This window comes from Eucyclogobius newberryi, unplaced genomic scaffold (genome assembly GCF_026437365.1).
Source record: "Eucyclogobius newberryi isolate DKJ021-1_F unplaced genomic scaffold, fEucNew1.0.hap1 SCAF_13, whole genome shotgun sequence".
In the NCBI taxonomy this organism is placed as follows: Eukaryota; Metazoa; Chordata; class Actinopteri; order Gobiiformes; family Gobiidae; genus Eucyclogobius; species Eucyclogobius newberryi.
In genome coordinates this window covers 9999137-10025700 of record NW_027315757.1, presented here as the reverse complement: position 1 = coordinate 10025700, position 26564 = coordinate 9999137, and the positions used below count along the sequence as shown (strand labels likewise).

The window sequence follows — 26564 nt, the reverse complement described above, 5'->3', positions numbered from 1 at the left end:
CAGTAAACATCAACCAGCTACTGCTTTATTCTACCCTCACCTTCAGTATTACAAGGTTTTTCACAGCAATATTTTTATTGATATCCCTCCATGTGTTGGAATGTGCAAAAATCCAAAGAAAACAAGACACTTGAATGCTGCAAAACCCTTTCAAATACACAGCATTATAAATATTACAATTCAACATTGGTGTACAACTAAATTATTAATTATGATTTATATATACTTTTTGTTGATGTAAACTACTGATTGTTACATATGAAAAGACAAAACTGAGCTGTTTTTGGCAGGTGTGGAAAAATAGTTTAGTCTGATTTTGTATTGTTTATGGTAGTATTATAGCTGGACAAGTATTATGGTTCTGTACCATTTAGATGAAGGCTGTTAAATGGCATAAATGTCACTAGAACAAGATTATATATATGGATTAGACAAGGTAAAGGCACTATCCCTTTTACCAGTGCTCTCTTAAGTAGGGTTGAGCCACCAAAACACCTAAAAGACCAAGACTTCATGTTTATCCCAATTCACATAATATCTTATATTGCCATTAAAAGGGCTGCACCTTATTTCATTCATGTAATAAAGTCAAATGTGATCTGCTCCAGTACAGATGTGCTGTGAAAGCAGCTCTCAGGGAGAAAATGAGTCCATTGTGTGAGGTTTGCATTCAATAATAGAGCAGGAAGTGCAAATGCTAATGTTTATTAGCTTTGTCTGTGGGGAAACTTGCTCTGGCTGGTGGAGACTAATAAGATGCTTGGGATGTGTTAGAGAAGTGAGCCATACATTTTGGCTGCGGCAAAGAGTGAACTAAACAAATGAACTAGTTCCGTTTTTCACGTTTTATGACAAAAATAAAGTATAGCGCCTTAAGAGTTAACTAAAGCTATTTGCTGCTTCAATGCGATTGGTTAAACCCACGGTCACTGGCCAATGGAGCTCATGTGCCCTGTCCACTTCCAGAGGTAAAATTCATTTATTTTTCCACCGACACTGAAAAAAAAAATATATACAATGGAGTTTGAAAGCTTGATAAGAGTCAAATTAGCCATGTGATAACTAGCATAAAACACCTTTATACCATTGCTTTGGCATTTCATGTTTTAGAACTTAAACCAATGTACCGAATGAACGCATAAATGACTTAATATCTGTGAGTGAGGCAATCAGGAACACTATCTACTGGCAGTAGAGGGAATTACTGTGGGGAAATAAGCAAACCTAGCTTGCCCAGCCAGATATGCTAATAGTTGTAAATGACCGTGATTTCATGGCTCAGAGAGAGGACTTACTTGAAGGTGGTATGGAAGATTTTTTTCAGCAAATTTTTTATCATATTTCCTCGTGGCGTGGATAAATCATTTGTCCTGCCACGTATCAATCATAAAACGCACCTATCGCTCACCTGCAGCCGCGTCAGGCTCGTCCCCACATTTCCGCGTGCCTAAGCGCATGGATCTATCATAATATAGTTCCCTCAGTGTACGGGGCAAAATGAAGACGGAGAAAGACAGTTGGAGCTGACGCAGAAGTGGACAGAAATCTACGGGAGACGACCGATGCGATGCGCTCCGTTGCGCTAATAAACAAACGCACGTGTGTGTTGTATTAGTCCACACGGGGGAGTGGCATGCGCACTTCCGCCTGCGTTCTCAAATCGCCGAAAAATCGTCCATACCGCCTTTAAGATTGATTAAACTAGCGTGAATGACGCCAATTACAACTCAAGGTATGTTTTTGATGAATTAACAATGTTAAAATATCAAGTTACTTTTAGCATATGTTCTTTAATTGTATTTTACTTGTGAAACAGTAAATTTTGCAGAAGTTTAAATTGTTTGACTGAAAATAATTGTATCCTGAACATTAGTTACCACATAACTAGTTAGCTTCTGTTGTGCCGTTAAACTCTCCATTTGGATGTGAGTCAGCGAATGTGAATGCATTTTTACTCATTATCATAGCTTTATTCATTCCAGATGAAACCCTGGACAACATTAAGACCCAAGCTTGCACATATTCTCTTATTGACTTTATCCTTTGTACTCCTATACAATTTATACAGTCAGTCAATACCTTTTCATATGGTTACTTTACTGTGCATAGTGTATCGTATGCGACCTCGGCAGGCATATAACTCCATATTTGCACAGTATCCCTCATCGTGGACCCACCTCCGCAGGCCTAGTCGTCTGTGGTGATGTTACGGAACAGGTAAGCCATGGACTCTCCGTTGTGGATGCGCCTTATGGCCTCAGCCAGGATCATGCTCACGTCCACAGTCTTAATCTTGGGACACTGCAGCTTCTGGACTTCGTGTGGCACAGTGTTGGTCACCACCACCTGATGAGACAACGCAGCGCACTGTCACTTTAAGTGCACGTAGGGGCATCGAAACCGCTTCTGGACGGTTGAAATAGAAAAAGGTTTTTTTGGTAAGCTATTGTGTTTGCGAAAGGGAAGTGATATCTGAAACTACACAAAATACTTTAGTTTCACGCCGGTTAGCTGGTAGAAAGGTTGTATACTAGGGTTGGAGATTATTGCAGTTATAGGTCACTCGATTGCAAAATGATTAGTATAATCACAAATGCATTAAAAAAAACCTAATATATGCCCTTTAAATCAAACTTTAATTTACAGAATATTAATAACATGGTGATAGGATAGAAACGGCTTTATAAAACAACATTTGCAGTCATACGTTTACTAAATTACAGTAATGGTTAATTATGTTACAGCAAAATAAAATGGATTTACAGTCTGTTTTTGTTAGTAATTGCAATGTAATTATATTTTTTCCATTTCTATTGCTGTTGTGTTGTATAAGTGCTATTTTAGCCATTTTAAAATGTTTTTGTTGCCATGACTGCACAATAACTCCTCCTTGAACCGACACCTTAACGTGGTGGAGGGGTTTGAGTGCCCGAATGATCCCGGGAGCTATGTTGTCGGGGGCTTCATGCCCCTGGTAGGGTCTCCCAAGGCAAACAGGTCCTAGGTGACGGGTCAGACAAAGATCGGTTCAGAAGCCTCTTATGACGACGACACAATCAAGGCAGTTCACGTCGCCCGGATCGGCGTCACCGGGGCCCCATCCTGGAGCCAGGCCTGGGATGGGTGCTCCATGGCGAGCGCCTGGTGGCCGGGTCTTACCCCACGGGGCCCGGCCGGGCACAGCCCGAAAGAGCGACGTGGGGCCGCCCTCCCGTGGGCCCACCACCCGCAGGAGGATCCATAAGGGGCCGGTGCAGAGAGATCTGGGCGGCAGTCGACGGCAGGGGCCTCGGCGACCAGATCTCCAGACAAAGAGACTAACTCTGGGGACATGGAATGTCACCTCGCTGGGGGGGAAAGAGCCTGAGCTTGTGCGGGAGGTTGAGCGATACCGACTAGATATAGTCGGCCTCACCTCCACGCACAGTTTGGGCTCTGGAACCCATCTCCTCGAGAGGGGCTGGACGCTCCACTTCTCTGGTGTTGCCCGCGGGGAGAGGCGGCGGGCTGGTGTGGGCTTGCTGATAGCCCCTCAGCTCAGCCGCCACGTGTTGGAGTTTACCCCGGTGAACGAGAGGGTCGCGTCCCTCCGCCTTCGGGTGGGGGACAGGTCTCTCACTGTTGTGGCGGCCTACGGGCCGAACAGCAGTGCAGAGTACCCGGCCTTCTTGGAGTCCTTGGGAGGGGTACTGGACAGTGCACCGACCGGGGACTCCGTTGTTCTACTGGGGGACTTCAACGCCCACGTGGGCAATGACAGTGACACCTGGAGAGGGGTGATCGGGAAGAACGGCTTCCCCGATCTGAACCCGAGCGGTGTTCAGTTATTGGACTTCTGTGCTAGCCACGGATTGTCCATAACGAACACCATGTTCAAGCACAAGGGTGTCCATCAGTGCACGTGGCACCAGGACACCCTAGGCCGGAGGTCAATGATTGACTTAGTTGTCGTGTCATCAGACCTCCGGCCGCGTGTCTTGGACACTCGGGTGAAGAGAGGGGCAGAGTTGTCAACCGATCACCACCTGGTGGTGAGTTGGATCCGCTGGCGGAGGAGGAAGCCGGACAGACTTGGCAGACCCAAGCGCATTGTGAGGGTCTGTTGGGAACGTCTAGTGGAGCCCTCTGTCAGTAGGGTATTCAACTCGCACCTCCGGGAGAGCTTCTCCCATGTCCCGGGGGAGGCTGGGGACATTGAGTCCGAGTGGACCATGTTCTCCGCCTCCATTGTTGATGCGGCTGCTCGGAGCTGTGGTCGCAAGGTCTCCGGTGCCTGTCGTGGCGGCAACCCCCGAACCCGGTGGTGGACACCGGAAGTAAGGGATGCCGTCAGACTGAAGAAGGAGGCCTATCAGGCCACTCTGGCTTGTAGGTCTCCGGAGGTCATCGACGGGTATCGGCAGGCCAAGCGAGCCGCGGCTCGTGCTGTCGCAGAGGCAAAAACCCGGGCCTGGGAGGAGTTCGGGGAGGCCATGGAGGAGGACTATCGGTCGGCACCAAAGAAATTCTGGCAAACCGTCCGGCGCCTCAGGAAGGGGAAGCAGTGTCTCACAAACACCGTTTACGGTGCGGGTGGAGGCCTGCTGACCTCGACTGGGGATGTCGTCGGACGGTGGAAGGAATACTTTGAGGATCTCCTTAATCCCTCAGTCACGTCTTCTGAAGAGGAAGTAGAGACCGGGGACTCGGAGGCTGGCTCATCCATCACCCAAGCTGAAGTCACTGAGGTTGTCCGCAAACTCCTCGGTGGCAGGGCTCCGGGGGTGGATGAGATCCGCCCTGAGTACCTAAAGTATCTGGATGTTGTAGGACTGTCTTGGTTGACACGTCTCTGCAACATCGCGTGGCGTTCGGGGACCATGCCTCTGGACTGGCAGACCGGGGTGGTGGTCCCTCTGTTCAAGAAGGGGGACCGGAGGGTGTGTTCCAACTACAGAAGGATCACACTCCTCAGCCTCCCGGGTAAGGTCTATTCCAAGGTACTGGAGAGGAGAATCCGACCGATAGTCGAACCTCGGATTCAGGAGGTTCGACTCCTGGACCAGCTCTATACCCTCCATCGGGTGCTCGAGGGTTCATGGGAGTTTGCCCAACCAGTCCACATGTGCTTTGTGGATCTGGAGAAGGCTTTTGACCGTGTCCCTCGGGGTGTCCTTTGGGGGGTGCTCCGGGAGTACGGGGTCCGGGGCCCTTTGCTCAGGGCTGTCCGGTCCCTGTATGACCGGAGCAGGAGCTGTGTTCGCATTGCCGGCAGTAAGTCAGACCTGTTCCCAGTGCATGTTGGACTCCGCCAGGGCTGCCCTTTGTCACCGGTTCTGTTCATAATTTTTATGGACAGAATTTCTAGGCGCAGTCAGGGGTCGGAGGGGGTCCGGTTTGGGGACCACAGGATCTCATCTCTGCTGTTTGCAGACGTCCTGATGGCTCCATCAAACCCGGACCTGCAACATGCACTGGGACGGTTTGCAGCCGAGTGTGAAGCGGCTGGGATGAGAATCAGCACCTCCAAATCCGAGGCCATGGTTCTCGACCGGAAAAAGGTGGCTTGCCCTCTCCAGGTGGGTGGGGTGTCCTTGCCCCAAGTGGAGGAGTTCAAGTATCTCGGGGTCTTGTTCACGAGTGAGGGAAGGATGGAGCGTGAGATCGACAGGCGGATCGGTGCAGCGGCTGCAGTGATGCAGTCGCTGCATCGGACCGTTGTGGTAAAGAGGGAGCTGAGCCGAAAGGCAAAGCCCTCTATTTACCGGTTGGTCTACGTTCCTACCCTCACCTATGGTCATGAGCTTTGGGTAGTGACCGAAAGAACAAGATCGCGGATACAAGCGGTCGAAATGAGTTTCCTCCGCCGGGTGGCTGGGCGCTCCCTTAGAGATAAGGTGAGGAGCTCGGCCACACGGGGGGAGCTCGGAGTAGAGCCGCTGCTCCTCCACGTCGAGAGGAGCCAGCTGAGGTGGCTCGGGCATCTGTTTCGGATGTCTCCTGGGCGCCTCCCTCGGGAGGTGTTTCAGGCATGTCCCACCGGGAAGAGGCCCCGGGGAAGACCCAGGACACGCTGGAGAGACTATGTCTCTCGGCTGGCCTGGGAACGCCTCGGGATCCCCCCGGAGGAGTTAGAGGAAGTGTCTGGGGAGAAGGAAGTCTGGGAGTCCCTGCTCAGACTGCTGCCCCCGCGACCCGGCCCCGGATAAAGCGGCAGAAGATGGATGGATGGATGGATGGATGGACTGCACAATAATGTAAATGAACAAAAAGTGACAAATAATGAAACAAAACGAGAGCTTTGCAAATTAAATAGAGGTTGCTACATACAAAGATTGCAAAAAAATCCATATTCAAGATTAATTATTTGCACTAACTTTGCAGTCTGTTCCGTATATGCGCATTCAAGTGTTTCCAGAAATAAAAAAGTTGCGGCAGATTGAATTAAAATCATATTAAACATTTAAAAGATGGTGAGACCTGAATATAATGGGACAATAAGAGAAAAATATTGCATCAACTGGAAAAGGGCAATAACTACAATATTCAAATAAATGAACCATTACAGTCCTGATCAAAATGAGCCGGATGCCCTCTCACCTCGTCGATGGCGGACTCCTCGATGAGTCGGGGCGCGTCTGCAGACAGCAAACCGTGAGTGGCCATGATGTAGATCTTATAAGCTCCTCGCTCTTTGAGGAGCTCTGCAGCAGCAACAAAGTCTCCCACGTCGTCTATGATGTCGTCCTGGTGAGACACAAGTGCACGGGTATGTTTAGACTATAGACTTAAGTGTTTTTTATTTTAAATAGTAGTTCACATCATGTCAGAATCAAGTTTCAGATGGAGGGCAGGGGCCGGTATCACTCCGGCTGATGCACTAGTGTCGATTACCTTAAACTGGGCCCACAGGTTTGACATTAAAGCAGAAACAATGAACTGTAGGCCTCAGTAATGATGTAGATATGAACCATGTAGATATGAACCATGAAGCAGGTCAAACATCTGCAGTTAAAGGTCCCATATCAAACAAAGCCGTGTTAGAATGTTGTAACCTCATCAAAAACATACCTGGACTTGTGTCGTTTCATTCAAATATTTGAGTATCCCTGCATATTTACGCAGTCTACATTTCCTAGGCTCAAAATGCTCTGATGCACCTTGTGATGTCATTAAGTGATGGTTTTTATAGTAAACGGCTATTAAACCTAAATTGAAATAGTTTACTCTACAGTGAGCTAATATAACCTTATGTTTTGTTCATTTGCCAAGCCATTCATGAAATTCATTGCGTCTTCTTTCAAATATACTTTTGTTTGTCAATTTATAAAGACAAAAGGTAGTTTTTTTTTTTTTACCTTCACATGGAAAAAAATAACACCTTGAAGAACAAACAAACTAAAGTATATTGCCACAGAAAGCCTCTAATATCTTCTGGTACACAGGAGTGAAGCAGTTTAAACTAGGCTAAAACAATAGCATTAGTTTCAGAATTGGGCCTTCACAGGGCTGAAATCAAGGTGTATAGATTATTATATATATAGGCCCTTAAACAATTCAAACCGGTCCTCAAATTGAATCTTTGGGCGGTTTACGATGCCCTGTTGTCACTCTAAAAATAAACCTTTCCCATGAGACTGTAGAGATAAGGAAGTAAAGAGCGTTGTGAACTATGTAAACTACAGAAACCGTTATTAAACAAAGTGGCAGATTTATTAGAGAGACAGGTTTTCCACAGCTGTTCTCAGGCAAACATTTGCTAAATCAAACTTTGGCTAAAAAAAATTTTCTGAACCTCTTTAGACACACAGACCTCCACATTAGATGCACTCCTTCTACACTTTATGTCAACTTTATCTCACCAGTGCTCAAGCTATGCAGGCCTTGTTTACTTTGAGTTATTGCCTGTATGTTTAGCCTGCTAAGTAAACTCCTATTTTATTGTACAGATGGTTACACCCACTTACCACTAATAAAGCAACAGTAGCTGTGGAGAGTAGAGCAGTTAAAAGGATTTGAATTGAATTTTAATCAATGAACCAATTCATAACAAAAACCCTTCACCATAAACATTACATAATAGTGATGGGCCAAACGAGTCGAGCTCTGAAAGAGTCACTTTAAGAAAAGTCACATGACCAACACATCTGCTGTGTCATGTGGTGTCGCTTGTGTCAGAAGCTGAAGCGCGAGACTCAAGTCTGTCGCTGTGTCCATTTGCTTAGTGGTTCACTGGTGATGCACATTTACTGGTTCCTCTTCAAGGGATGATAGTGAGAATAACTTCTGCAAGCAGTATATTTTAAATACCATTATTTTTACATTCATTTTGAGCCTTCTTTATTGTACAATGGGCTGTTTGTTTTAATTACTAAGATTGAGCGACCTTCTCACAAAGTTATCCCTTATTATTGCCCCTCAGAGCATATTTTGAATGAATATACCATTTTAGACCATCAGATGGCGCCATAGAGTGCACCAACAGTGTCAATACTGTGTAAACACAGAATCAGAAATGGGTAACACACCTTGTCGCATCATCTGCCCAACACTGTTACATAGTGCACCTGTAAACTTCATGAATTTCAAACCATGAAAGAAGTGTATTTATTTTTGGCACATTTGTCAACATGAAATTTCAGGCTTTACAGCGGCTTTAAAAATGGCTTTGAATCAACTTTGATAGTTAAGTGAAGCTGGGGTGGATACTATATTGAGATCAACTCACCACAATAATGGCAATTCTCCCTCCAACGTCTCCGACTACAGTGATGGGAGGCTTCTCTTTGGCCATCATCACTGAAATGGAAAACAACAACAAGGTCAAACAAGCATGTGCTGCTTTTCACTAATCAAGATTAATCTCAGAAGATTGGGTAAAATGGGTTGAGAAAATGCTTTGTGCTTTTTGAATCAATAAAAGATTAGAAATGTTTGGGGCATATTATTAAAAGCGAATCACAGTGGTTTCTACACACGTCACAAATAATTGACCCCATTCTACCCCACCTGGAGATTGAACTGCAATGCCAAACGGAGTAGAGCACATGCCATGCAAAACCATCCAATGCAATGGGGGAGGGGGCGGGTTTGCTGCCCAGGATACCCAATCAGAAGTCAGTGCTTGGACTTGGACACACACACACACACACACACACACCACCACACGCACACGCACACGCACACGCACACGCACACGCACACGCACAGGCACATCATGGCCAGGCCCGGGCTGTGGCAGGAACAACACTGCTGTCTGCATACTGTGTGTGACCAATATGCAACAGGCGACCGGCTCAGACAAGCACTGAGGACTTCACTCCAAAACGGTCAGGTCAGCCGCTGCAGACCGCTACCTTTACATGCACAAGCTACATCGGGAACTGCTAGATTTACAGCTTCAACATTTGTTTTATTCAATGGGTTCGGTTCATGGCATTCCAAAGAGCCTGTCGGTCAGAATCTGATGGTAGAATTAGCCTTTTAAGAGTTTTAAGAGTCAAAATGCAGTTTGACCTGGTTTCATTTAAATGTTAATGCCTCTTGATAACTGGCCCATCTGAAACAAAAACGGATATAATGTGAAGCACTTAAGATATATTGTTTGACCCTGGGGTTTCAGCTCCATGATATCCAAATTATGTCCTCTTTAATTGATGGAAAAATGAGCACAGTTGCCATGGCAATAATCAATTCCACACTAAATTGGTGGTTTTCAGATTGTAGAATGTGATGTCGGCCAGATGGGGGGGGGGGGGGGGGGGGATTACACTGAACTGAGCAAATTCACAAATATTGGACCTGACTGAGCCCTAGTCTACCCGTATACTACAAAACACAAATTCTGATTTAACAATATTTATTTCAGTTAGTTAGCTCCCATCTGTATTAAATATGATTGGCTTATAGAACGCTGTGATGATCTGAATCCCAACAATTGAGCATCTTTTGCACAAAATGGTGCTCATAAAGCAGGAAACTTTCCACCATTCAAAAAAGACAAAATAAAATGAAGCCTTTTGTTTTAAATTGTTAATTGCTATGGCAACTGCCATTATTTTTCATCCTTCTGAATGATTGCCAGCTCAGTTATAGATTACAAAGGCAAAATTGTGGATTCTGGTTGCCGGATAGCAACCCATCGACTACATTTAATTCAATTAAAGTAATTTGGGAGTGTGTCAAACTTTAGCTCAGCTTCCAGTTTTACAAACTTTAAGAGGTGATGTGCTTCGGGTAAGACACTAAAACATCCTCTTTTACTTGTTAAAAGAGGATTAATGACAAATATTATGGGAATTGGCTTAAAAGTTCAATCTGACTTGACTCGAGTTAGCACGGCCAAGTAATCGAATCTGAGCAGCTGGCAGAGAGAATTGTGTGTTTATGAATGACTATTGTGTACACAAACTTCTCTTCTCCATTGCCATTACAGGTGTTTAACTGCTCAAATACACCCCGTCTTCATGAATGTTCCAGGAAACATTCGAGGCAAAAGCAGAAAAGGAACCCTCCACTAGAAAACCCACATTGACTTCCTGTTTATTCATTGACCAGCGCAATCTATCCGAAATGATACCATCAAATCCAAGAATGTCATGAACCCAAACGGAAGACAAAGCCAGCCAAACTTGAGCTGCATTTATCTGGAGGACTAGCAGCAGATCGACTCCACTGACAGGCTGAACTGGTGAGCGTGTGCATGTAAACGTAGCTTAAAAGGGGTAAGAAAAGAAGAAGAAAAGGCGGCAACCAGGCAGCCCATCTGATTGTGAAGGAGCGTTAACGTGGAAGAACAGAATAATAGAGGCTTTGTTGAATACCACGAGGCCCACGGCTTCAGAACCTGTCACACTGAGACGTTTGCCAAAAAAGCCATGTTAGGTTAAGAGACCGGTGTATCAAATGGATTCAGATACACTTTGTGGCAACTTATAGAAGCAACTTAGGGCTGCGCTGGGCCGACACATCCTTTTTGTAGACCTCCATCATTTAAGGTTAGCGTTCAAACCATGCTTGGTCGTCATCGCATGCAAAGAACAAATGTTAATCAGGTTTAAAGTAACAGGTTTCAATGGGTGCACCGTGTGTTGATTGGCAAGATGAGTCCAGATATTAAATTTGAAGTTAAAAAAATAAATAAAAAGAAGAAATGTTTCAGATTAGGTTTATAAAAAAGAATTCTGAAGACAAAAAACTGATCACAAAAACGGGTCGGGTTTTGGGCATCTTGTAGAATTCCCAGCCTGGCATCAGATACGTGAATAATGGAGAAAATGCCTGTCGTATCACAGATTCGATTTGGGTTTGTGGCGTGTACGCGGACACCAGACTGGGTAATTTACATGATGCGGCACACAAACCCTGTTCGACATGCACAGATCCATAAACCATTTGAAAAGGAGTCATTTCAGATGTACTCAGACGTAAGTTAAGGTTACGGTCGTACTTGGGAGCTCTATGCCAGGGAACGGAGCTTGTTGTTTTCCTGCTATTATCAACAAATAAACACCACATTAACAAAAAGCACATTTATCCGACATAAACATGTGAAGCCAAGACTGGAAAATCCTCGGAAAATAAAGTATTACTTCATTACTGACGTTTCCTTTTTTTGGCTGTTTTAAAAAAGAGGATTTTTAAGTCCAGGTGATCATATATATTTTTTAGTCTTTAGTGCTTTACATATTTTGCCCACTTCCTGTAGCTTTAGACAGAAGCATCAGTGGTGGTGTTAAATGGTTTTGCCAAATGAAGGGAAAAGCTTTGTGCCCCCTACTGTCCGATACCTTCTGCAGAACACGTCTCACAACAAAGACAAAAGCTACAGGAAGCAGCCAAAGCCTGTGAAGCAGAACTAAAGACTCTGGCTGACTAAAAGAATTCTCAAAAGTAAGAAGACAACTTTATAAGAGTTGTAGTCTATGAATGAACACAAGCTTACAGATACAAACCAAAATGATACTGGACAAAATGCTTGGAAGTCATTTGCCAATGACACAATCATTAGACGTTTTAGTATCTGGTTCTAGATGAGTTTTACTCATTGTGCACACAGCAAATATCAAAAGAACTGCACAAGAGCGGTGTTAGATGGTCGTCTTGAGACATTTTAGAATGAGACGATGAGTTGTAAGGTCAGAAAATAGATTTTTAGTCCTTGACTTTGCAAGTTAGTATTCCTGCTTCATGGAGAAACAATTATGCATTTGTACATGCGGTGGCACAAAAAAGTAATTTGTAAGTATAACTGATGATGACGGTTGTGTAATGTTGAAATGTGTGACATGTTGTGTCTTACAGGGCAGCTCCAGGCCGGTGTGTCCGGTGGTGTTGCGCACAGAGGGAGGGGAGTGTCTGCCGTCGGCCATGTCGGACTCTGAGCACTGCGCCTCTCCATGGATCACAGCCAGCCCCAGCCTGAGGCGCTCTGCGTATGACTGCGCTCTACAAAGAGACCACTTAAAACGGGGGTATGGAAGACAACACATAAATGTGTCCCAAACATTTGGCACGCAAGAAACAATAGGTAAACAAATCTCTTCAGTATCTACTTAGTGTTGCTGTTACTCACCTCTTGGCTGCAGCTGGTGACTTTGCAACGATGATTGCGTTTCTGTAATCTGGAATCTGTCAACAGAAAAGAGTCTAGATTTATTTAAATGTAGTACAGATGTAATGTAGTGATTTTCTGTTCTGAATGCACTCAGTTCCACCAGTCATGCTACCTTCCCTTCTCCTGTTTTTTGTGTTTTGTTTAAGTCCAAACAGCCATTTAGATTAAATCTGAGAATATCTCACAACAAAGCATCTCTTAAGGTTAATTAGACCACACCAGCTCTTTATGTACATGTCAAGGTTCAGTTATAGAAAAAGTACTTTTCCATAAATATATCTATACAAAGAATTTAATACCATCTACCATCTCTGCATCTCGACTTTTAAAAAATATATTCTAATATCCTAGCTAAATGGGATGATGTAAGTCTATTTTACCGTTAATTGTTTGTATTCATTTTTTAGTGCCTTTTTTATTCTTTGCCGTCCTTGTACTCGACACTGAAATTTCCCCATCGCGGTGCAAACAACTGTTCTCTTTTCTTATCTTTTAAAAACATGCAATAAAATAACTAGAGTGTACTCTAGTCACTGCATGTCAGATCTGTCATAGTGAGCGATGACGTTACCTCCTCTTGAATGTACTGTATCAAAAAGGGCGAGGCACGCAGGTTGTCCACAGGAAAGCTAAAGAAACCTTGGATCTCCTTTTGATGCAGGTCCATGGTTATAATGTGCGTTATTCCTATGAAACGGACAAAATGTCAGTCAAATGAAGCACGGAGAAGTCTTGCAGAGCCAACACACTTCCTCACCAGCTTTAGCTAACATGGAGGCTAACAGTTTGGACACAATGGAGCCCCTCTTCCTCATCTTGCACTGTTTGCTGTAGGGGAAATACGGGATGACGCCGATGATGTTCTTTGCACAGGACGTTTTGAGAGCGTAGGCCATGACCAGCAGCTCCATGATGGCAGTGTTCACATCTCTGTAAAAGTCAAAGAAATACATATAAACCAAGAGGAGACAAAAAAAGAAATGCAACATGTGACGGGAACGATCATTAGGTTGTGTGCTTACCTGGGGATGGTTTGGATGATAAAAATGGTCTGGCCACGTACGGACTCCTTGACATCAACTCTAGTCTCTGTGACATTAAAAAGAGATTCTGTACTTTTAACTGTTTTTTTATGTATTTATTTTTAATGGAGGATACAAGATCAATTGGACTTGTTGATGACTATGTGCCGTTTTTATTTTATTTTATGTATTTTATTTATGTTTTTCTAGAAGCAATTTTGTCAAAGGTGTCATTTTTAAAGTGCGTTATACATAAAGTTAAATTGCGATTGAATTTGTTAAAATATTTCAGCTTTTTATTTTATTTGATAAGCTATCCACTTCTGCATTATACTTGAAAAATGTACCAACTAGTCAAACAATAATTCATATTCTACATTTCGATTTTTAACCAAATAAAAGAGTGAAACATGGTAAGTAAAGGCTTATAGATTAAACAAAATTAGTTTAAAATTACATTGATTGTTATAAACCACTCTTTGTGTGTTTTTGTAGAATTTCCACTTGTGATCGAGTAAAAGTAATTCTGATTTGTGTCTGTATTACCCAGAAAACAAAATAGGATTATTTCAACCAGTCACGATTATTGAATTAATTATTGCAGTCTTCAACAGATTGCAAAAATATCATAATCAATCCAGAAATTTGATTGATCGGTTTGGTTGAGCTATTTTTTAAGGATTTACAAGACAAGGAATGTTTAGAATAATGGACCCTGTGTGTAGAAAATTGTGAAACCAACTAAACAAACTACTCGACCTCACCTCTGTTGGATTCTTGAAATACCACAGACTTGCCCAGTTCAACTCCAAGTCGCCTGTAAAACACACACAAACCAAAAACGTGTCATTTGAGCATTTTAAACCAGATAAATGACATTTTTACATCAATATTGACACAGTGAACAGACGTGATACTGCACTGGTGTAGCCAAAACAAACCAAGAGTTTAAAAACACACAGAAAATTGCCATAAAATTAGATATTTAGCAGTTTACGACAATAATAACCCAGGTGCCACATACTTACTCCGTTATCTTTTTGGCCAGTTCTGTGCAGGCTGCAGAAGAATTTGCGGAAAAAACACGGTAACCAGTTTTGGGAACATTCATTGTGGCTGTGTGTATAAGAATAAGAATAATAAAATAATACTACTCAAACTGCATCCGCCTCCTACCGCACTTTGTCAGTGTTGTTGCTGCAGAAGGTCTTGTTTAGCGCAAAGGCTAACAGCATAAACTAGCTTTAATGGAGCTAGCTAAAACGCACAAGGAGCTCCTGGTTCTCACGCGCCGCTACGTTTGAAACATTAACACAATATTAACCAAATATTTCCCTAAAAAAAGCTGCTTCTTGTCTATATCGGACGGGCAGAGGAGCAGTTAGCACCTGTCATGCAGATGCAGGTAGCACAACCGCGTTACAATGACTGACGGCCGTGTCGAAACAGGCGCGTGCGCATTTTGACGCTACTTTTGCCTTGAAACGTGAGACAAAGCGCCGATCACGTGACGCAGCCGGGTTCACGCGCCGCTGTTGTTTCACGGATGAGCCACTAGGGGGCTTCGTCTCTGAGTGGCGAAAAAGTGAGATAAGTCATAATTTGATGGTAATAACAGAGTGAAGAGTTTGAGCGACATTCACACACTGCACATCAGACAGCGCAGACATTTCTGAGAGTTTCTCAGTTCGAGGCTCTTGTGGGACAGGAATACATTTTGTGTCCAATGCAAGAGAATAAAAGCACAACTAAATTGAATAATAGGCTGCGTCTATGAAGGTTATTTTGTGTTTTTATTATGACTTTTTTCACATCAATTTTGCTTTTATATGAAGGTTATTTTGTGCTTTTATTAAGATTTTTTTTACATCGAATTTATTTATTTTTTACATCGAATTTTATTTATTTTTTACATCAAATATCTTTCTTTTTTTAACTTTTTTTTTTCCAATTCAAAAATAAGTTTAATCGCATTTATATACATGAATATTTTTACTAGATTCGATGTCCGAAAAAAAATTGGAATAAAAACACAAAATAACCTTCATAGCATCCCTCCATAGAAGAAAATATAAGCCAATTAGAATAAAACTATTACAGTTAAAAATAAAAAAAGCAAAATCCTTTCTTTTATCAAATATATTTTCTTGTATTCATACTAGTCTTGAAACACAGTTAGATCAATAATCAAATGCTTTGATGTTTCACTCGTAAGTAACAATACGTATAAATAAAGCCAGCGGGATCTTGACACAGGGTCTGCTGTGACGGAGGAGGCCATCTTGTAACTGTAAAAAGTAACGAATTCTTGTATATATAGACTTTAAAAGAGTTGCCATTAACTCCAACAGAGTTTATCCAAAGGAAATTTGATGATTATAATATAATATATCATAAACGTTCACAATTTATATAAAATATGATGATTTAGGATAACTTTTAAAATACAAATAAAATAGTAATACAAGCACTTTTCAAATTTAAAGCAGTAGAAATGTCAGGGCCGTTTTTATAGAATTATGAAACTGAATACTCGAATTAACATGTCACTTGTTTGCAGTTAATGTAGGATTACAGTATGTTTGCATGTCAAACACACAACCATTGATAATTAATAATATTTAATTGATAAAATATACCCAACATGGATAAATAATAGTGAGATTTTTATATTTAAAAAAGAAAAAGGAGAATATTAGTTAAAGATCAAATGCATGTTTCTTTTAGTCCAATAAACGATATAAATAATTTTGCTGCAATAAATACTCTCCATATGAATTTGCATGAGATCTTGAGCAGATTATTACAATCAGAACTGGACGTCACAGTGCCTTCCCTCTAGATTTATTTATAACAAAACCCCCAAGTCCGTACGGAAGCTTCAGCGGGTCAATCCGGCTCATGGCTCCTTGCCAAAGGTACGTTTCTATAGTTGTCATTATAAATTGGTTTATAGTCTCTAAAATGTTTATACATTATTAGGGAAAACGATTCTATGCATGACTTTAGCAGTTATTGCATCAGGACAAAACATGTGGGAAAATAACCTTTAAACTCTGTGTTTAAGGGAAATCCGTGCAGGGCTCTCATATGAATTCATGGTATAAACTGCACGTATGCATTGATAAGCATGCAATCTTCAGAGGCTTAAAGAATATTCAGAAAAAGTAGTGCATTCATACGCACGTGGTTGTGTTGCGCAGGGCCGTGCAGAGCGCATCTGGGGCCAGGGGCTTGAACACAGAGGGCACCCACAAAACACGGTTGGCCATTTGATAGTTTGATAGTTTGATCTTGTGTGTGGGAAAAGTATATGAACATTTTCATCAAAACAGATACATTTCTTGTCATTTGCTGCATTTTATTAGCTATGATCTTACTTAAAGTAAAATTGCCCATAATTTAAACTAGATCCCACTTTTTAAAATATTCAGAAGGAAACAGGTGTAATTTTATGTAATTTGATGGGTTATAAATAATAATAATAATAATGATAATAATAGTTGGCTCATTAAACTTGTGCCATGTTCAATTTCATTGTAAATCATTAACAAAAAACATTCAGGCAATTAAGGTTTCAAACAAGCTCAACAAACTGTACAGCACTTTAACTCTATTTAACTCTATTTAACTCTATTTAACTCTAAACGACCCATTTTGGAGCCACTCCCACATTTTTTTTCTCTCTCTCTCTATCCTGATCTCTCTCTCTCTCCTGCTCTCTCTCTGAGAGCAGGGATGAGAACATGAAGTCATTACTTTAATTTACAGACCTAATTCATTTACATTCTACACATTTATAGTAAAGTTTATAGCCACAGATAAGGCTCTTAAAGCTTTTGGAGACAAAAGGCAGAGCTAAAAGTCTGTGTGTTTGAACTCTTGTTTTTAACGCACTCATCGATGACATCAAACGCGACAAAATAGTCAACTGGCAACTGAATGAAGATAATTATGCGGAGGGTCAAAAGTGTTCGATGAAATGAAGTGAAAAGGGATCTAACCTTTGTCTAATAAATACATACAAATAAATAAGCTTTTAATTATGATAATAATAATAATAATAATTATGATCATTATCATTATTATTATTTATTATTATTATTGATTGTTTTAAAGTCTGACAGCAGCAGAAGGAAAGACCTGTGAAACCTTTCCTTCACACAGCGAGGGTGGATCAGTCTGTCACTGAAGCTGCTCTCCAGAGTGGACAGAGTGTCCTGCAGGGGGCGACACTCATGGTCAAGCATAGATGTGAGTTTAGCCAGGACCCTTCTGTCCCCCACCTCCTGCACCGAGTCCAGAGCACAGCCCAGGACGGAGCTGGACTTCTTGATGACTCTGTCCAGCCTCTTCCTCTCCCTCTCTGTGATGCTGCTGCTCCAGCAGGCCACACCATACAGGAGCTGATGCCACCACAGAGTCGTAGATCATGTAAATGATCTGCTGCTTGTTACACTGAAATAAAACTACAAAAAGGCATTTTCGATTAATATTGTAGACAAGTTTACAATGAACAAAATGTAAAACAAATGAAAAATGAAAACATGTTTCCTTTAAACTCGGCTGCAGTGAAGTGCAGGTCCCACAGGGTGAGTTTTCACCTGAAGATAGTGGCAGAACATATAGTCATACTGCAGTTGTCCACTAGATGTCAGTATTAATTAGCTGCGTCACTGCGCATCACCTGAGAGTACGAAACATTCTGAGAAGATAAAGTATGCAAAGAAATATGAATTATGTGGAAAAATCGAATGGCCTATTTTTCTTCTAAAGAAGTTTGAGAAACCAACTTGTTTCCACGAATTTTGGGGAGAAAACCTTGGGTTTGGATTGAATTTTGGATTCTTATTGATAAATATTTATTTATATGACAGTTCAATATATACGTGACAGTTAGATTTCAGCATATCTTATTTGAATTTTTCCATTTTAGATTCAAATAACTGTCTATGAGGGGGGTGGGCAAGATATTAAGAAAAATATAGTGCATGTTGTTTAGAAGATATGCAAAATATGAAATGTGCTTCAAAGGTTGTTTATGACGAAAGAAAAAAAGGAAAAGCAGAAAAAGTGAAGTGGAATTTTGTCTGACACTTAAACATCAAGTACCATAATACATTTAGAGACACGTTTCAAGACGAATGGATCATCTGAATATCAACATTACTGTTAGACACGGTCTATACCAGGCTTCAGGCCTCTTTATGTGTGCGGTTTCTTCCCGGGGTGTGCGTGCGTGTACTATCAGGCGCTCTGTCAATGTTTAACACAGGTCTGTGTGGTTCACACCTACTGAACATTGCACCTCCCCTGTACGGCTTTAAATAACCTGGTATCTGATGCTTCTATAGCTGCCCTCTTTCTAACTTCTCTTGTGTACAAATGATTGATTCCTCCAACAGTGCTGTAAAACCCTGCCCTGCACAGAGGTTCATTTGAGTGCACTGTTGACAGCATGTGAGGCCACGGGACAGTTGTTACTACACTACTCTCAAGTGTATCCTGTTACCTGCAAAGCACAAATCCCCCTCATTCTGAAACACCACCCTATGTGTGCGGGACGTGGTGCTGGTTCATTGTAACTGCTCAGCTCCGCACGAACCCAGTGGAGGCTAATCTGCTCAAAAGTCAACTTCAGAATTATTATCCTGACGTCATCATGACCATCGCTGACCACAACATTTCATTTAGATTGTGAAAGTAAGATTTAGTTTGTGTCTCTGTCTGTTATCTCCCCGTGTTGAGGTACCTCCTCCAAAGGTGAGGCGTGTGTGTGTGTGTGTGTGTGTGTGTGAGTGTGTGTGTGTGTGTTGTATGCATGTGTGTGTGTGTGTGTGTGTGTGTTGTATGCATGTGTGTGTGTGTGTGTGTGTGTGTGTGTGTTGTATGCATGTGTGTGTGTGTGTGTGTGTGTTGTATGCGTGTGTGTGTGTGTGTGTGTTCTATGCGTGTTGTGTGTGTGTCCGTGTTTGTGTGAGTAAGTGAGTGCCTGTGTGTGTCCGTGCGTGTGTGTAGGTGTGTGTGTCTCCACGTGTGTGTGTGTGTGTGTTGTATGCGTGTCTGTGTGTTGTATGCATGTGTGTGTGTGTGCGTGTGTGTGTGTTGTATGCGTGTCTGTGTGTTGTATGCATGTGTGTGTGTGTGCGTGTGTGTGTTGTATCCATGTGTGTGTGTGTGTGTGTTGTATCCATGTGTGTGTGTGTGTGTGTTGTATGCATGTGTGTGTGTGTGTGTGTCTGTGTGTAGAGGCTGAGAGAGAGAGAGAGAGAGGGCGTGCACAAGCGCGTGGCTCCTCCTCGTTCGCTGCGTGCCTTTTCTTGTGTGTCTCTTCAGCCTGGTCGGCGCTCACTCTCATCCCGCTCCAGTGGCGAGGAAGAGCACAGACCGTCAGAGCGCTGGAGGAGAGGAGGCGGGAACCACAAGGCATTTCGCGAACACATTTCTTCTCTCGGCCGCCGAAAAGGTGAGAGATAGTGTTTGTTTTGCAGAAGGGGGAAGGGCATCCTGTCAGCGGCGGCAGATGAGGATGAGGCACGTGTGAGATGAGCTTCCCAGCCTCCTAACTGTGTGTGTGTGTGTGTGTGTGTTGTCTGTTTTTAGAGGGATAGAGAAGATGCAAGGAGATGGGGAGATGGACCACCTGGAGCGCCCGAGTCCGCTGACGGAAAAGGAGAGAGTCATGATCCAGGATTCGTGGGCAAAAGTCTACGAGAACTGCGAAGAAGCCGGGGTCGCCATCCTGGTCAGGTGGGTTTGGTTGTTTTACTTTTGTGCACGATGCAAACTGACACGCCGGACTTTGTGTTTTGATGGAGGTAAAGGTGAATGTTAAGGATGATACACTTGATAAGAAGAAAAAGACGCATGATTCAACCGTGTTCGTGCATCAAGAGATCTAACATCGATCTGTTTCTGATCATGACTATTTAAATATGTTGTTGTAATTTAATATAATCCCACAACAAAGTCTGGCAGTAACCTCTGCTCGTCATGATCTTACATTTTGTCCAGATGTTTGCGTACAAGAACAGCAGCAGTAAAATACCACAAAACTATCAAATAGTCAGGCATAATAACCTATTTTGAATCCTTCTTTATCTCCTGGTAACTATTATATGTCGCTTACTCTTCTAATCTAATCTGCGTTATGTGTAATTGCAAACTCCCACAAATAAATGTATCCGAGTTGCCATTTCGTCCTTGCAAGTGAAGGAAAATATAAATATTTGTTGGCGCTGCGTGATAAGATGAAATGAATGTTATATTTGAGTTCAATAACATTTCTGCAATGTTTCGAAAAGCCGTTTTGACAAGTTGAACTTTAAAACAAATTCCGATTCCTTTTTATTTACTTGTTTAACTTGTGTCTGGACAATGTCAGTCTCTTACTTATTTTGAAGTTATTCAGTCATCTTTATTTCAAACATACTGCATGTGTACAAACTTGACCGAATGAAGGAAAGACTGAAAATGTTATATTTAAACAAGGCATTTGGAGTTTTTAAACTTCTTTTTGTGAATTTCTAAGATCGAAAGAAGTATTAATTCAGCTACAAGTTATATTTTATTTACACTATGACAAAATAGCAAATATTAGCCGATCCAAAATTGGGACTGGGCCAGGAACTAAACCTGGACCGGGACCAAACCAAGTCCACATCAGGCCTGAACCGGCATCATCAAACTTTGACCTTTGAGGTGTGAACGCGGACAGTTTTCCACCTGTAACTAAACTGCTTTTGCCCACGTTAAATACTCTAACAAATGACATGAACAGATTCTAATAATAAAATCCCGACTTTCCTTCCAAATCTAGCTACATTTCTGCGTCTCCAATATCCTCAGCCTTGCGCGCGCTCTCTCTTAATCCCATTTATCACGCTGGTACTGGTGGGTAAACATTCAAATGCATCAGTCATACACCTTTGGCTGAGAGACAAGACTCCCTCCCTTTTCTTTAAAGTATTTTCAAACGTCTGCACGGAAGGCTCGACAGCTCCGATCCATCACCAGCGATCAGACCGTTTGGTTCATTCACTCTTCATTTTTGGGGCTGTAAAATATGAATGTCTGGCCTTAGTTAAATTGACTAAAACTGGATCTGTATTTTTAGGCCCGAGCGCCACAAGCTGGCGAGAGGCCTATTAATCTCGTAAGGCCGTGCAAAGCACGGCTGCGAAAGTGCGCACGTAGTGCGCACGAAATCGAGCGCGAAGCGCTCGCCCACTTCCAAACTATCACTAACGCACTCCTTCACTCACGCACGCCCCGTGCATACTAATTAGTAGTAGGAAAATGGAACATTACCGTTGTAAACGGGCGAAGCCCGTGCAAAAGTGCGCACTAAACGAGCACTTTACATTGGAAGCGGTCGTCATCCCCATATAAAGCACTCATTTGCGCTAAGTAGCTCACGAATACGTTCCCCATCTCTTGCATGTTCCGTGCATATAAGCATGTAATGCAAAAATTGAACATTATTACTGTATAGAGGGCCAAAAACACAAAGTGGGCGGAGCCCACTCAAAATTAACGAAAGTACCCGTCAGTGACCAGGGACCCACACCATGAGGTAGGAAAGCGCGAGCGCTTTCCGAAAATGTATAGTTTATGATATTTGAAAAATGGGAAACATTGTTTTCGCATCGGAATATTATTCTTTCTTCTTCTTCTTCTTCTCGGGACCAACCCCCCTATTTTTCACCCAGTGAACATTGACGAAAAGTCACAAAAATGTTCACACCTCTAAAAATCGTGCCTCTCTACATTCTGGCTATTTCCCTTTTCTAAAATAAAAAAATTGGCACGTCAGCGCCCCCAAATGTACCAAAAATGCATTGAGAGATGGGAAATGACCCAAAAAAAATCTGATCGTAGAATCATGAAATTTGGCGCAAAGGTAGATGGTGACAAGAGAAGTAAAAAATATTATTACGGCAACGCTGTCCGCCCAACCAAATGTCGGCCATATTGCTTCAAAAATGGCTAAACATGACTTCGGAGTTTTTCCAAACGTCGTACTTTTACGAACTCCTCCCAGGGCATTGGCCCTAAAAAGCTGAAATTTGGTGAAAATGCTACTGAGGAGTGGGACATCAAAAGTTATCCAAATTACATTGATACCTCTCACGGTCTCTGTGCGGCGAAGCCGCAAACTGTAGCTAGAATTTCAGAAATCTCCCATATTTAAAATTTCTGCCGTTTGCGCAGATAAAGTCCGAATTGCGTCAAATTAGAATCAGTTGTTAAACTCTTTGCCCTAAACCTACTTGAAGTGAAATAAATTCATTTGGCGCCACAGCGCCCCCTACAGATTTTATATGGAGGTTAAATGTTTAGTTTTGCGAAATTATATGAAATTTGACACACAACTCAATTTTAGCATCCCCATCAAAAAAGTCAATGAGACCCATGTCATAATTGTTATGGCGGTGCCGTAACGATGACCGAAACCTTTCATGTTATTCCAATGGGGAAATCGCCAGAACATGTTTACACTTTAGACTTTCACAAACTCCTCCCAGGGCGTCAGCCCTATTAACCTGAAATTTGGTGGGACTCATCTTCAGGGGTGGACCATCAAAAGTTATCCACATTTTCATTCAAAGAGTCACGGTGTCTGTGCGGCAAAGCCGCACATTTTGCCAAGAATTCAAAATAAAATAGCTTTTTGATGGTAAAACAAAGGGGAGAAGATGTGACAGCGTCACAGATTCAGCAGTAGGCGTAATAAAAGGACAATTGGGGCGCGTTAGCGCCCCCTCCTCTTGCGGCGTGGCGGCGGTGCGGCGGCGGCGTGGCGAGGGCCGATCATTGCCGCTTGCGGCTATATTTTTAGGTTATTATTACACTGTATTCAACTTTTTTCATGATATTTCAGACCGCTTCCAAGTAATTATTTAGATTGAAAGATGAACATAGATCTGTGAGTTGTGTTAAGGGCATTTTTAGCAAATAAATTGGGTTGAAATGACAAGTAATGTAAGTAAAGGGCTCAGTGCTTTTTGTCCTTTTGTATAAAATACATTAAATAAATTAAATAAATTAAATAAATCAATTAATACAATAAATAAATAGATTAAATAGAATTCAGTTCAAAGTGGGCAATTCAAGCATGTTTAGTAGCATTAACCTTTGAGAGACGGCAAGAAAATGAACCGCTGCAACTAATAAAGCAGTCACATATATATTTGAACTTGTTTAGTTTTTACTTTTTTAGATATGATTAACGAAATGTTAAAGATGTTTATTGCAATTCACCTTGAAACGTGTCAGATTGCTCCATCAAGTAAATAAATCTCTAAATTTTGGTCAGTTCAAATTGAATTGAACACTTGAGAACATGTTGACTTGATATTCTCTTTTTCACACGTTCACTCTTGTTATTTAAGTGCCAAACAAAGAGCCACACTGGTTTTACAGCAATCCTTCACGACAGCATTTACCTTTTGTATAATCCTCTTTAATCCTCTGAAAGTTTACGGGCGAAGTTGGACAAATACTTTGCAATCATTATGTGCGGTTTCTGCAACACTCCCAAAATGTGTTTTGCATTTTCCAAAGCCCTTAGGAGGTGAGAAATGTGAAACTGGAGCAGCGCAGGGCAAAACCTCTCTTTTCGGGGGGACTCTTCACTCCGGTCGCGTCCTGGGGGCAGCTGAGGACGTGAAAGTTGCGAGTGATTACCGTTTCTAATTGAAGTGCACGTCTTCAGTTAAGGAGGGATTAAGACTTCCAAATGACTATTTAAATTTTCTCATTAAATTTGGTGGAACACTCTCCACCCTTGGATGCGCAAAGAGGTCATCACAGCAGGAGACGCCCTGAATGGAAGGAAGTTCAAATGAAGTTAGTTAAGTCAAGTTAAAAGTAACATTCGGAAATAAAATACTTCATTAAAACAATCAAGGAACAGAATTTTTAATGTGATAAAAGAAAAAAAGGAGAGGCAAGATACAATAGTGGCTTGTAAGTAACTACACATTAAAAAAATATTACATTATTAAACTTACTATTGAAAAAAAAAAGAAAAAAGTTGTACTTCTATTGTGCTCAACAACATATTTTTCCATAAATTGTTTTGCTGGGGGGAAAAAACTTGAAACTTGTGTCATTGACTTAATAGATAAATCCAAAGAAAATATGCCTTACAAGTTTTTCATGTAACGTTATCATGTAAAAATATGAGTTTTATGTGTAAAAATGGCCAAAATTGCACATATTCGGGACATAAAAATCAGAAAATCAAGAGTCACATCTAAATTTCTTGCCTACGTTTTGTCAAAATATTAGATACAAAAATATTTACTAAAGACATTTTATTTAGTATTTGAAGAAACTAGACTTGCAGAAAATTGTATTAAAAAAAATCTAATTTCACGTCACCCTTTAGATCTGTTAAACTCTTGTTTGGTTCGAGATTGTAAAGTTTTGTGTTTGTGTAGGTGCTTCTTTAAGGACTGATCTTTTTGTCTTTGTGGGAGGAAAAATGACTTAGTAAATAAATACATACAAATATTTAAAAGTAAAATCAGCATAAGGGGGAAATGCTTTGTTCATAATAGCAATAATACAAATATCAGCCAATTCCAATAAAGCAAAGTAAAACTAGACACAACTATAGCGTATTCATTATGACGTAGTGCAAATAAGAACCAGGAACCTTCCTCAAACCGTTTTTTTTGCTGAAATGTAGTCCCTTAAGAACAACATTGTTAAGTTGTGTCGTACAGCTATTACTTGCCTAAGATGTTGTCGTTTTGTTATCACTGTAAAACTCCGGTTCCTTCCTCGATGCGAGTTTCGTCTCGTGGAGGAAGCAGAGTGACATGAGGATTATACACATCCAGATGCATTGGCTGTGCTCCCGGCGGCGTTTAGGACAGGCCCTTTAGGTCTGGACACATTCCTGCAAGGGTCAGTTTGTGCCTTTTGGGGATAAGGAGAGCGACACAGTGTCTGACCCCGCGTGATTCTATGTGTGCAACAAGTCACACAACAACATTAGAGACAGTTTAGACCAGGGGTGGGCAAACTACGGCCCGCGAGCCACATCTGGCCCGTTTGTCTTTATAATCCGGCCCGCCAAGTACTATTTCAACTATTTTTTGCCCTTAGGCATCTGTCTGCACTTGTATCCTTAATAAATATGACGTGAAATGAATTAAATGATAGATTCAATAGCCTATATTTGACAGAAAAGTGATATTTTATGTGATATTTAATTATTTATTTGTTTTACACCAATGATGGCGGGCCAGCCCTTTGCTACTTGCCTGGATTCGAATATGGCCCTCAGAGGAAAATAATTGCCCATCGCTGGTTTAGATCTTCTGAAGCATTCTGATTACAGGCTTTGTATAAGTTGACACGTTTGGACAGCCGTAACATTGATATTCAGAGCCAGAATCACTTTCATATTTTATGTTTCGTGACCTAAAACGACACGAGCGTTGTTGCTTTCTGGAGATGGCATGTTACCCACATGATTCTATGAAAACAAAATTCTTCAGAACATTCTTGATGGAAAGGTTTTGGCCAAACTGTGGAATATTATAGCCAAAGGAATAACTTCAGTCAACTTCATCATTTCAGTTGGGTTTTCAGTGCAATAAAAACGTCAAATTTAGTGTGGAAAAAGCTTTACTGCCATTGTTGGTGATTATGATTCTCAAACTAAGAGTGTGCTTTGAGAATTTGATGAAAACATAAATAAATGCTATATATGTATAATTTTACTATGCATATTTTGGCACAGTAAAATTAAAGTATCAAGAATAAAAGGAAATAGAATCTAACAGGTAACTCAGCCTAACCAGTGAACACAAAACACCATTGTTGCCAGTAGAGGGCAACGAGTAGTTGAAACAAGGCTAAAAACACGGGACGTACTTTGTAATGAAGGCATTTTGGGAGATGAAATTATCACAAGAAGTTCAGTGTGT

General features: G+C 41.7%; 2 protein-coding genes across 3 annotated transcripts in view; one reads left to right on the top strand and one right to left on the bottom strand.

Annotated features, from left to right (window-relative positions):
* Positions 1–1996: 1996 nt before the first annotated feature.
* On the bottom strand, positions 1997–14920 carry prpsap1 (phosphoribosyl pyrophosphate synthetase-associated protein 1). 2 transcript variants are annotated; one of them, XM_072442518.1, is made up of 11 exons: positions 14646–14920; positions 14382–14434; positions 13618–13684; positions 13353–13525; positions 13167–13282; positions 12554–12609; positions 12281–12426; positions 11429–11470; positions 8708–8778; positions 6580–6726; positions 1997–2346 (listed from the first exon to the last, which is right to left on the bottom strand). In XM_072442518.1, exons 1-11 carry the CDS (start codon positions 14726–14728, stop codon positions 2188–2190), a joined length of 1113 nt encoding a protein of 370 aa, XP_072298619.1. In that variant the 5' UTR covers positions 14729–14920; the 3' UTR covers positions 1997–2187. The 2 variants fall into 2 exon arrangements, with proteins under 2 accessions (XP_072298619.1, XP_072298621.1); XM_072442520.1 differs by lacking the exon at positions 11429–11470 and having other exon boundaries at positions 2001–2346.
* A 4957-nt stretch (positions 14921–19877) lies between these two features.
* Positions 19878–26564, top strand: part of LOC140357932 (cytoglobin-1-like) — a 14326-nt gene continuing 7639 nt past the window's right edge. Inside the window, exons 1-2 of the mRNA XM_072442517.1 lie at positions 19878–20083; positions 20221–20367. Of these exons, the coding sequence (XP_072298618.1) occupies positions 20234–20367 (134 nt within the window). The 5' untranslated portion in view covers positions 19878–20083; positions 20221–20233. The remainder of the gene's footprint in view (positions 20084–20220; positions 20368–26564) is intronic.